The sequence below is a fragment of the Delphinapterus leucas genome, chromosome 17, assembly GCF_059928025.1.
Source record: "Delphinapterus leucas isolate spDelLeu-1000000601 "Yukka" chromosome 17, BTC_Dleu_Yukka2, whole genome shotgun sequence".
NCBI lineage: Eukaryota > Metazoa > Chordata > Mammalia > Artiodactyla > Monodontidae > Delphinapterus > Delphinapterus leucas.
In genome coordinates this window covers 77,738,787-77,751,638 of record NC_143145.1, presented here as the reverse complement: position 1 = coordinate 77,751,638, position 12,852 = coordinate 77,738,787, and the positions used below count along the sequence as shown (strand labels likewise).

Sequence of the window (12,852 nt, the reverse complement as noted above, 5' to 3'; positions counted from 1 at the left end):
GGTGATACCTCATTGTAGTTTTGATTTGCATTTCTCTAATGAATAGTGATGTTGAGCATCCTTTCATGTGTTTGTTGGCAATCTGTATATTTTCTTTGGACAAATATCTGTTTAGGTCTTCTACCCATTTTTGGATTAGGTTGTTTGTTTTTTTGATATTGAGCTGCATGAGCTGCTTATATATTTGGGGGATTAATCCTTTGTCAGTTGCTTCATTTGCAAATATTTTCTCCCATTCAGAAGGTTGTCTTTTCGTCTCGTTTATGGCTTCCTTTGCTGTGCAAAAGCCTTTAAGTTTCATTTGGTCCCATTTGTTTATTTTTGTTTTTAGTTCCATTTCTCTAGGAGGTGGGTCAAAAAGGATTTTTCTGTGATTTATGTCATAGAGTATTCTGCCTATATTTCCCTCTAAGAGTTTTATAGTGTCTGGCCTTACATTTAGGTCTTTAATCCATTTTGAGTTTATTTTCGTGTATGGTGTTAGGGAGTGTTTTAATTTCATTCTTTTTTTTTTTTTTTTTTTTGGTGGTACGTGGGCCTCTCACTGTTGTGGCCTCTCCTGTTGCAGAGCACAGGCTCTGGACATGCAGGCTCAGCAGCCATGGCTCACGGGCCCAGCCACTCCACGGCATGTGGGATCTTCCAGGACCAGAGCACGAACCCATGTCCCCTGCATCGGCAGGCGGACTCTCAACCGCTGCGCCACCAGGGAAGCCCTAATTTCATTCTTTTACATGTAGCTGTCCAGTTTTCCCAGCACCCCTTACTGAAGAGGCTTTCTTTTCTCCATTGTATATTCTTGCCTCCTTTATCAATCATAAGGTGACCATATGTGCATGGGTTTATCTCTGGGCTTTCTATCCTGTTCCACTGACCTATATTTCTGTTTTTGTGCCAGTACCATAATGTCTTGATTACTGTAGCTTTGTAGTATAGTCTGAAGTTAGGGAACCTGATTCCTCCAGCTCTGTTTTTCTTTCTCAAGATTGCTTTGGCTATTCGGGGTCTTTTGTGTTTCCATACAAATTGTGAAGTTTTTTGTTCTAGTTCTCTGAACAATGCCATTGGTAGTTTGATAGGGATTGCATTGAATCTGTAGATTGCTTTGGGTAGTATAGTCATTTTCACAATGTTGATTATTCCAATCCAAGAACGTGGTATATCTCTCCATCTGTTTGTATCATCTTTAATTTCTTTCATCAGTGTCTTATAGTTTTCTGCATACAGGTCTTTTGTCTCCTTAGGTAGGTTTATTCCTAGGTATTTTATTCTTTTTGTTGCAATGGAAAATGGGAGTGTTTCCTTAATTTCTCTTTCAGATTTTTCACCATTAGTGTATAGGAATGCAAGAGATTTCTGTGCATTAATTCTGTATCCTGCTACTTTACCAAACTAATTGATTAGCTCTAGTCATTTTCTGGTAGCATCTTTAGGATTCTCTATGTATGGTATCATGTCATCTGCAAACAGTGACAGCTTTACTTGTTATTTTCCGATTTGGATTCCTTTTATTTCTTTTTCTTCTCTGATTGCTGTGGCTAAAACTTCCAAAACTATGTTGAATAATAGCGGTGAGAGTGGACAACCTTGTCTTATTCCTGATCTTAGAGGAAATGGTTTCAGAAAAACTGTATTTCTAATACAAAAAAAGGCAAAGCCAAGTTGCATATTGTGAGGTTAGTTCTTTTACATAAAACAATATATGTGGGTTGGGTTGGATGAAGTTCTTTTTAGGGATTCTGAGTTTCCATTTTCTAATTCTAACTGAATAAAAATACAGACTCAGTTATATTTTCCATAGAGAACTGAGTAATAGGAGGTGGGAGAAAACGTGAGTGCCATCCAGCCTGCTCCATGGATGATCAGCTTAGAGCGGCCCACAGCTCCTGTGCTGGGATCTCTCCCAGCAGCAAAGTGGACAATGAGGGACGTTCTAGCATCCCCTCTCCTCCTCTCCCCTTTCCCCTCCCCACCTTCTCCAATTCAGTTGACTGTACTTTGTCTAACCAAGCTCAGAAGCAGTAACATTTAACCTGAAAACTGACAATTAGTGGGTCATAAATGAATTCTAAGATTAATCTCATGAGCAAAATTCCCCATGACATGTTCCTTGTGAGCACACAGACTCCAGGGTCAACTGCCGGCCCCAATGCTGGATTGAAGACCAGCCCGGCCACTCTAGCTGGAACCCGGGCAGCCACCTGACCTCACCTCAGGCTCTCAGCCCTTCATTTGTAAAGTAAGTACAATGCTATTTGCCCAGGCTCCTCTTCAGTGCCTATGGTGAGAAACAATGGAAACAGTATATGGGAACGAGCTTTGCAAACTGTTATGAACTTCAGAAATCTAAGTCGTGTCGAAGCACCACTATGTAACATATGTAACAGGTTTTATTTTTCTGAAACAAATCCTTCAGGTTCAAAAAAAGTTTTTCCCAGCTGAGTAACAATGTAAAGGACGCAACTATGAACACTGTGGTTCATGCCTCTTTTTGAATTATGGTTTTCTCAGGGTATATGCCCAGTAGTGGGATTGCTGGGTCATATGGTAGTTCTATTTTTAGTTTTTTAAGGAACCTCCATACTGTTTTCCATAGTGGCTGTATCAATTTACACTCCTACCATTTCAACCCACCTCTGCCTATGGATAACTCCTTCCCACAAGACCACCTCCTCCTATTTAGGGTGGTCCTCCTCACCCTAACAAGTTACTTTCTACTATACGATTCTGGTTTTATCTCCATCACTGCACTTCTCATAATCTTTAATGACTTCATTATCTCTTTGGCCACTAGAGTTCCAGCTGCAGTGAAAACAGAATTCCAACTCTCTTATTCACTCTTGCCCTCCTAGCCCCTGAGCACTGTAAAGGCAGCAAATAGTAAGGTGTAATAAGTGCTTGTTGAAGAAATGAACATAATTTTAATATAAAAAGTAAAATCATGTCTATAAAATTAACTTACCTTCTAAAATTGTGTTTGAGTCATCTACAGCATTATCTAAAAAAAAGCAAACATGTCTTACATTAACTCATCTTCACTAGGTCCTTAAATGAACATTTCCACTCAGACCTAAATTTGGCTCTTTTTAGATTGGGGCTTCTTATAGAGACACTCACTAGAATATCAACTTTAATTTCTAAATTATATTCAAAGAAAACATCAATAGGCTGGCATTATCCCTGCTGACATAAAACTTACACCATAAACAGGGAATAAACATATCAACATGATCCAATTACTTCCTTGGTGACTTGAGAATGTCTTGTATTTCTGACTAAATCTATCTTTTTATTTCACATCTTTTTTGGAGTATAAATGCTTTACAATGTTGTGTTAGTTTCTGCTGTATAACAAAGTAAATCAGCTATATGTATACATATATCCCCATATCCCCTCCCTCGTGAGCCTCCCTCCCACATTCCCTATCCCACCCCTCTAGGTGGTCCCAAAGCATTGAGTTGATCTCCTTGTGCTATGGAGCCTTTGTTCCACAAGCTATATTCATTTTCACAAATACAAGGGGAGCTGACTTGCAGGAAACATCTGCTTAGACAAATACCTTACCTGAATTTTCTGTCCCTTCATTTTCCGATGGCTCAAACGCTGCAAAGTACACAGAAAAAATAATCCTTGAGCACCGTGTAACTCCCATTAAAACACAACATTTGCGGTATGGTTCAATGTCTAATTTATCTTTGAACCTCTGGGTCTCAGTCACTGGGAAGCGGCAGGTTACAGAGTAAAGCCAGGAAGAGTTTGGTCTGGAGTAAAACAGGCCTGGTATTCAAATTGCAGGGCAGCCACTTTTAGCCAGAGGAGCAATTATATATACTTCCTTCTTGTAAAATGGGGAAAATTAAAGTTCCTCCCCAGTCACTTTTTACCTGGATCCAGTAATTTGTTTACCCCAGGGTGATACTGAATTTCATTTTTTTATTTGCTTCATGACTGTAGTGGAGGCTCTGAGCTACCCGTGGCTCAACCCGCTTTTCACTCTGGGTCCCAGTTTTTACCAGGCAGATTCTCTACTTTGCTTAGGGAGCAATGCTCAGATCTTTCACTTGGGGCAAATGGCCTGCCTTCAGTCCCCGAGAGAGAGAGGGTTCTGCGGGCAGGTCTTAATCCACTACTTTAACCACAGTCCAGGCTCATCTCTCTCTGCTCCACTGCAAAGGAGGCCCTTGTCTCGGCTGCGGTCTCCCCTCATGCCTGGCTGGCTCACTGCTTTCCTAGTCAGCCTGATCCCTATTTTTCCATCTTCCAAAATGCCTGAAAATTTCTGCTACCCTAAGCGCAAACTGTGTTGTTTTTCTAGCATGGTTACAAATATATTCTCCTTGTTCATTTAATAAAGAAAAAAATTTGAACATCTACTGTGTTTCAGATATTATTACTAGTGCTCAGGTAGAGCAAGGTATAATTTTTAACAGATCATTTTCTATCCTTTTGGTGGCATTTGGAAGACAAAGGAGCAGTGAATATTTGCTCACTCTGTCACCCTGAACGGTGCCTGCATTTAATATGCTCAAGTCTATCAACTGAAAAACAAATAAACAAACAAGTCTTTTCTTTTTGCTGTTACTTTAATTTTATTCATTTATTTATTATGTCCTTTATTTTTTATTGAAGTATAGTTGATTTACAATGTTTCAGATGGATAGCAAAGTGATTCAGTTATACGTGTGTGTGTGTGTGTGTGTGTGTGTGTGTGTATTCTTTTTCAGATTCTTCTCCATCATAGGTTCTCCCTGTCCTCTCCTTCCTCCATTTCACAATCTAATTTCTTCAGAGTCATTTGCACATGCTGTCTCCTCACTTCCTCTCCTCAATCCACTCCAGTCTGTCTTCTGGCCCTGATCACATCCCTGAAAATGCTCCCCTAAGACCTCCCACGAGCACTCATTTAGCCCAATGGACACTTCCTGCCTTTACTGTATCAGGTCTCCTAGCAGCTCCTTGTCCTTGGACTCCAATGTGACCATACTCTCCTTTGAGTCTTGCCTTTCTCCTTCTCAGCCTTCATCACATCACCTTTTTCTTACCCGGCATTAAATGCTGCTTTTTGTCAAAGTCCAGCCATAGATCCTCCTCTATTCCTGCTCTCTCCTCTCTCCTTAAATGATCTCCGCCTTTGGCTTCAATCACAATGCACATTCTGATGATTCTCAAACTCAACTACGAATAGACTTCTGAGATCCAAACACCATCCATCGGCTAACTTGGTATCTCCCCTTGGATGGCTCAACAGGCACTATCAGGATGTATAGATTGTACTCGTGACCTTCTGGCCCCAAGCCTGTTTTCCAGTCTCACCGTTTTAGGAAAAAGCACCCCATCCACCGGGTGCATAAGCACAACAGTGGATGTGGTTCCCGACACCTTGCTCTCTCTCCCCAGCTACACTTGCACATCCATCCCCGCCAACTTTATCTTCTACTTCTCACCTTTGTCCACTTCCATTCACCTTCACTGCCACCACCCTGGTTTAAACCACTATCATCTCTGTCCAACTTCTGTCCACTGCAAACAGTTCTTGCCAAGGTTACTGGTGAGGCCTCCATAGCACGAGACCCAAGGCAGGTCTTCAGTACTCACTAGGGTGGGTCCTCAGCAGCCCAGGACGTGGCTGAACACCCCTTTCTTAAAACTCATCTCCTCTGATGCCTCGTTTGGCAGAGATGTGACTCAGTGAACATCAAGTTTGGATAATTGCAGTAACCTAACTGGTCTCCCCACATCTACAATTTTTTTTTTTTTTTTTTTTTTTAGCCACGTGGCACAGCTTGCATAATTCTTAGCTTCCCTGCAGTGCAAGTGTGGAATCCTAACCATTGGACCACCAAGCAATTCCCTCCCCACATCTACTCTTGTCTCTCCAATCTATTTGCTATGTTTTAGACAGATCAATCCTTACAAAATGCACTGCGCTAGAACAGTGTTCCAAGGTGGAGATGAACGCCCTTGACCTCTGGACGCGGGCCATCTCACAATCTCAGCCCCAGTCTCTCTTATGCTCAGCACTCCAGACACATCTTCCCATCAGCAGCTTCATTCTACGTTCCAGCATCCTCTCCCCTGGCCTTGTCAATTGTTCTACTCTTCAGCTCATACTTCAGCCTTCCCTGGTCCACAAACTAGGTAGGGCCACTTTATACTCTTGTTGTACACTATACTCATTCTGACCAGTACTTAATGTAATTGTAACTGAATACTAAACCAAAATGATTTGTATAATTTCTACCCCGCTGCTAAAATACACAGTCCGTGAGAATATGAGCCATGTGTGTTCTTCACTGGAACTGCCCCAGTGTCCTACATTTTGGACACAGGCTACATGATACATATGTAGTATAAGTAGTGTATGAATAAACAAATCAATTAGATGGTTAAGACTGCACTGTCATTTGCCAGGTGATTCCAATGTAGGCTTAATGCTTTCCAGGACATTTTTTATGTGGAAAGCTGGTTCCCTCTACAGTCTTAACAAGCTTTATGTTTTCCAGGTCCTAGAATTTGGAACATTTAATACAGAATATATTCTGTTCTCCGACTGAAAAATGGTTTTCTTTTCACCCGACTTACAGCTTTATATGTGTGTGTGTGTGTGTGTGTGTGTGTGTGTATAATATATATATATTTGGTCACTTGGTTTCCCTATCTGGGTTCCTGAACTGCACAATGGTATCTTTTCAGCACATAATGAAGAATCCTTTGTTCTCTTAGATCTATTTGATTTGAAAAAGTTTATGTTCTATAACAAGGTAATTCAAAGTATCTCATCAAAACTTGATGACCCCTCAGGTCATATTTTTACCCTGTTAACATTTTAAATTATATTTATTATGACATTCTTCCTATGAAAATATCTTTACTTTCACAACATCTTTTTTTAGCATTTTATCTAATTTTACACTTCTTGCAAATTTGATTTTAAAATTCTCTAGATCTAGTCTGCAACTTGCATTCCAAACATGTTCTTTCCAGCATATTTAGAAAAACACCACAGTGACTGGCAGAAATTAGAAAACTATCTCAAATCCCACATCTACGTGCAACTTCTAAATTCCTATTTTCTCCTTCAAATTCAAAATTAAAAAAAAAATCTAAATTCAATTGTAGTGGCCAAGTTATAAAAAAAAAATATCTTAGTCCCTAGAGATAGACTGCAGGATTCTTCCGGTGGGAGCCTTCATATCCCATTAGGAACAGCCACTGTGGATGGGGATCTTGGTAGGGTCTAAAATTTTAAAATCACATGATTAATAAATCAGCATCTTAGATCTACATGCAGCCCTTCCTAATTTTCTTCACTTGAGATTCACCAACTGACATGAGACCACAAATGTGTTGGAAGTAGAGACTCTATATTATTCATAACTGAATGTCAAGCCCTAAAACCATCCAGCACATAGGAAGTCCTCCATATCTGGCTCAAGCACTACACATTTCTTCATCCTTCTTGTTTCACAGACAGTTATACCCAATGGGCTTCTTTCCTTCTACAGAGTCATCTTTGAAGATATTAGAATAAAAACGATCCACCATTGGTATTTTATCACTTCTTAGTCATGTGGACTTATGCAAAATTACTTACATTCTCTGAACCCTACTTCTTTCATCTGGGAAGTAGTGTGACATAGTCTACTTCACGGAGTTTAATGAAACAGCATGAGAGGTGCTGGGGCAACAAGAGGAGCTATAAGTGTCTAAATCAGAATCTGATGCCAGAACTATCTTCTTTATGCTGCCTTGAAGCCCGGAATGAAGTTCTGCTACACCTTTCTCCATGCTGGCAGATCAGTCATCTTCATTTAACTACAATTAATCTGCAGAAGCAGCTAGAGTAGTTAAACTCTGACTAAAGTAGTCTTTCAAGCATGGGACTTATTTTTCATTAAAAGAGAGCTATGACTATAAAGTAATGAGATGTGTTTTCTTGAATAATTTGTAACCACTTCCTAAGGCACCTTGCAAAGAATTTAAGAAACAATTTAGGCAATGGCAGAACCACTGGAATAGGTAGACAATCTCCCCAAGTAAACTCTTTGAGAACTATCCATTCATTTGGATCTTTTAAGTTATGGTATAATGTTTATAGCTAAAATACTACTCTCCATACTTCACAGTCAAACTCTGAGTAGATTTTAAAACAAGTAGGTAACTTAAGGTCAAGAAGCATTTTCAGACCTTGCTCATCATACTCTTGGTAGGTGATGTCATCTGCAAAAAAGAGAGTAAAACCAAAATAAGTACCACTTATTTAATAAGTATTGCTTATTACAATATTACTTGAGTCATTCTGTGTAATTGCTTAGCTAAAAAACACAACTTAATCTCAAATACAGACTTCTGTTCCTTTAAATATTAATGTTTGCACAATCAGTGAGAAATGCCTCTGGCCAAAAAACAACAAGAGGAAAGGGCAGGTAAATTATTTTCATAAAATTTCCTCAGATTGGCGGGGGGACCTTCAAGATGGCGGAGTAGTAAGACGTGGAGATCACCTTCCTCCCCACAAATATATCACAAATACATCTACATGTGGAACAACGTCTACCAAACACCTACTGAACACTGACAGAAGACCTCAGACTTCCCAAAAGGCAAGAAACTCCCCATGAGACTGCATAGGGCAAAAAAAAAAAAAAGAAAAGAAAAAACAGAGACAAAAGATTAGGGACGGGACCTGCCCCTCTGGGAGGGAGCTGTGAAGGGGGAAAAGTGTCCACACACTAGGAAGCCCCATCACTGGCGGAGATGGGGGGCGGATGGGGGGAAGCTTCAGAGCCACGGAGGAGAGCACAGCAACAGGGGTGCAGAGGCAAAGCGGAGACATTGCCGCACGGAGGATAGGTGCCGACCGGCACTCACCAGCCAGAGAGGCTTGTCTGCTCCCCCGCCGTGGCGGGCAGGGGCTGGGAGCTGAGGCTCGGGCTTCGGAGGTCAGACCCCAGGGAGAGGACTGGGGTTACCTGCAGGAACACAGCCTGAAGGGGGCTAGCGTGCCACAGCTAGCCTGGAGGGAGCCCAGGGAAAAGTCTGGAACCTCCTAAGAGGCAAGAGACCATTGTTTCAGGGTGCGTGAGGAGAGGGGATTCAGAGAACCACCTAAACGAGCTCCAGAGATGGGCGTGAGCCACGGCTATCAGCGTGGACCCCAGAGATGGGCATGAGACGCTAAGGCTGCTGCTGCCGCCACCAAAAAGTCTATGTGCAAGCAGAGGTCACTCTCCACACCTCCGTCCCGGGAGCTGAGTAGCCCGCCACTGCCAGGGTCCCATGATCCAGGGACTACTTCCCCGGGAGAACGCACAGCGCACCTCAGGCTGCTGCAAGGATGCTGCAATGTTATGCTGGCCTCTGCCGCTGCAGGCTTGCCCCGCATCTGTACCCCTCCCTCTCCCTGGACTGAGTGAGCCACAGGCCCCGAATCAGCTGCTCCATTAACCCCGTCCTGTCTGAGCAAAGAACAGACACCCTCAGGTGACCTACACGCACAGGCAGGGCCAGATCCAAAGCTGAACCCCGGGAGCTGTGCGAACAAAGAAGAGAAAGGGAAATTTCTCCCAGGAGCCTCAGGAGCAGCAGATTAAATCTCCACAATCAACTTGATGAACCCTGCATCTGAGGAATGCCTGAATAGACAACGAATCATCCCAAAATTGAGGCAGTGGACTTTGGCAGCAACTGGAGACTTGGGGTTTGCTTTCAGCATCTAATTTGCTTCCGGTTTTATGTTTATCTTACTTTAGTATTTAGAGTTTATTATCATTGATAGATTTGTTTACTGATTTGGTTGTCCTCTTCCTTTTTTTTTTATAGTTTTCTTTCCTTTTTCACTTTTTGTGAGTGTGTATGTGTATGCTTCTTTGTGTGATTTTGTCTGTATAGCTTTGCTTTTTACCATTTCTCCTAAGGTTCTGTCTGTCGGTTTTTTTAGTATAGCTTTTAGTGTTTGTTATCATTGGTGGATTTGTTTATTGGTTTGCTTCCTCTCTTCTTTCTTTCTTTCTTTTCTTTTTTTAAATTACTTTTTAATTTTTTAAAATATTTTTTTATTTTAATAACTTTATTTATTTTATTTTTTCTTTCTTTATTTTTTTTTCTCCCTTTTCTTCTGAGCCATGTGGCTGACGGGTTCTTGGTGCTCAGGGCGGGTGGCAGGCCTAAGCCTCTTACGTGGAAAAGCCGAGTTCAGGACATTGGTCCACCAGAAACCTCCCGGGCCGATGTAATGTCAAACAGGGAAAGCTCTCCCAGAGATCTCCACTGCAACGCTAAGACCCAGCTCCACTCAACGACCAGCAAGCTACAGTGCTGGACACCCCGTGTCAATCAACTAGCAAGAGAGGAACACAACCCCATCCATCAGCAGAGAGGTTGCCTAAAATCATAATAAGGTCACAGACACCCCAAAACACACCACCGGACGTAGTTCTGCCCACCAGAAGGACAAGATCCAGCCTCATCCACCAGAACACAGGCACCAGTCCCCTCCACCAGGAAACCTAAACAACCCACTGATCCAACCTTACCCACTGGGGGCAGACACCAAAAACAACAGGAACTACAAACCTGCAGACTGTGAAAAGGAGACCCCAAATGCAGTTAAGTTAAGCAAAATGAGAAGACAGAGAAATACACAGCAGATGAAGGAGCAAAATGAAAACCCACCAGACAAAACAAATGAACCAGAAATAGGCAGTCTATCTGAAAAAGAATTCAGAGTAATGATAGTAAAGATGATCCAAAATCCTGGAAATAGAATGAAGAAGATACAAGAAACGTTTAACAAGGATCTAGAAGAACTAAAGACCAAACAAACAATGATGAACAACACAATAAATGAAATTAAAAATTCTCTAGAAGGTATCAATAACAGAATAACTGAGGCAGAAGAATGGATAAGTGACCTGGAAGATAAAATAGTGGAAATAACTAATGCAGAGCAGAATAAAGAAAAAAGAATGAAAAGCAATGAGGACAGTCTCAGAGACCTCTGGGACAACATTAAACGCACTAACATTCGAATTATAGGGGTCCCAGAAGAAGAAGAGAAAAAGAAAGGGACTGAGAAAATATCTCAAGAGATTATAGTTGAAAACTTCCCTAATATGGGGAAGGAAATAGTCAATCAACTCCAGGAAGCACAGAGAGTCCCATACAGGATAAATCCAAGGAGAAACACGGCAAGACACATATTAATCAATCCCCATTGGTTAACAGCCGACTTCTCAGCAGAAACTCTGCAAGCCAGAAGGGTGTAGCAGGACATATTTAAAGTGATGAAAGGGAAAAACGTACAACCAAGATTACTCTACCCCTGGGCTTCCCTGGTGGTGCAGTGGTTGAGAGTCCGCCTGCTGATGCAGGGAACATGAGTTCGTGCCCCGGTCCGGGAAGATCCTACATGCCGCGGAGCAGCTGGGCCCGTGAGGCATGGCCGCTGAGCCTGCGCGTCTGGAGCCTGTGCTCCGCAACGGGAGAGGCCACAACACTGAGAGGCCCGCGTACAGAAAAAAGTAAATAAAAAAGATTACTCTACCCAGCAAGCATCTCATTAAGATTCGACCGAGAAATTAAAACCTTTACAGACAAGCAAAAGCTAAGACAATTCAGCACCACCAAACCAGCTTTACAACAAATGCTAAAGGAACTTCTCTAGGCAGGAAACAGAAGACAAGGGAAAGACCTACAATAACAAACTCAAAACAATTAAGAAAATGGTAAAAGGACATACTTATTGATAATTACTGTTAATGTAAATGGATTAAATTCTCCAACCAAAAGACACAGACTAGCTGAATGGATACAAAAACAAGACCCAAATATATATGCTGTCTACAAGAGACCCACTTCAAACCTAGAGACACATACAGACTGAAAGTGAGGGGATGGAAAAAGATATTCCATGCAAATGGAAATCAAAAGAAAGCTGGAGTAGCAATTCTCATATCAGACAAAATAGACTTTAAATTACAGAATGTTACAAGAGACAAAGGACACTACATAATGATCAAGAGATCAATCCAAGAAGAAGATATAACATTTGTAAATATTTATGCACCCAACATAGGAGCACCTCAATACATAAGGCAAATGCTAACAGTCATAAAAGGGGAAATTGACAGTAACACAATAATAGTAAGGGATTTTAACACCCCACTTTCACCAATGGACAGATCATCCAAAATGAAAATAAATAAGGAAACACAAGCTTTAAATGATACATTAAACAAAATGGATTTAATTGATATTCATAGGACATTCCATCCAAAAACAACAGAATATATTTTCTTCTCAAGTGCTCATGGAACATTCTCCAGGATAGATCATATCTTTGATCACAAATCAAGCATTGGTAAATTTAAGAAAACTGAAATCGTATCAAGTATCTTTTCCAACCCCAATGCTATGAGACTAGATATCAATTACAGGAAAAAAACCGTGAAAAATACAAACACATGGAGGCTAAATAACACACTACTAAATAACCAAGAGATCACTGAAGAAATCAAAGAGGAAATCAAAAAATACCTAGAAACAAATGACAATGAAAACAGGATGACCCAAAACCTATGGGATGCAGCAAAAGCAGTTCTAAGGGGGAAGTATATAGCAATACAATCCTACTTCAAGAAACCAGAAACGTCTCAAATAAACAACCTAACCTTACACCTAAAGCAATTAGAGAAAGAAGAACAAAAAAAGCCAAAGTTAGCAGAAGGAAAGAAATCATAAACATCAGATCAGAAATAAAAGAAAAAGAAATGAAGGAAACAATAGCAAAGATCAATAAAACCAAAAGATGGTTCGTTGAGAAGTTAAACAAAATTGATAAAACTATTAGC

At 41.0% G+C, this 12,852-nt stretch overlaps 1 protein-coding gene across 9 annotated transcripts in view; it reads right to left on the bottom strand.

Annotated features, from left to right (window-relative positions):
- Positions 1-12,852, bottom strand: part of LOC111185601 (aspartyl/asparaginyl beta-hydroxylase) — a 243,461-nt gene that overhangs the window by 150,288 nt on the left and 80,321 nt on the right. For all 9 annotated transcript variants that reach the window (XM_022595311.2, XM_089899111.1, XM_089899107.1 and 6 more), the window contains 3 exons: positions 8,189-8,221; positions 3,566-3,604; positions 2,963-2,998 (listed from right to left, as the gene is read on the bottom strand). In XM_022595311.2, coding sequence (XP_022451019.2) covers positions 2,963-2,998; positions 3,566-3,604; positions 8,189-8,221 — 108 coding nt within the window. The remainder of the gene's footprint in view (positions 1-2,962; positions 2,999-3,565; positions 3,605-8,188; positions 8,222-12,852) is intronic.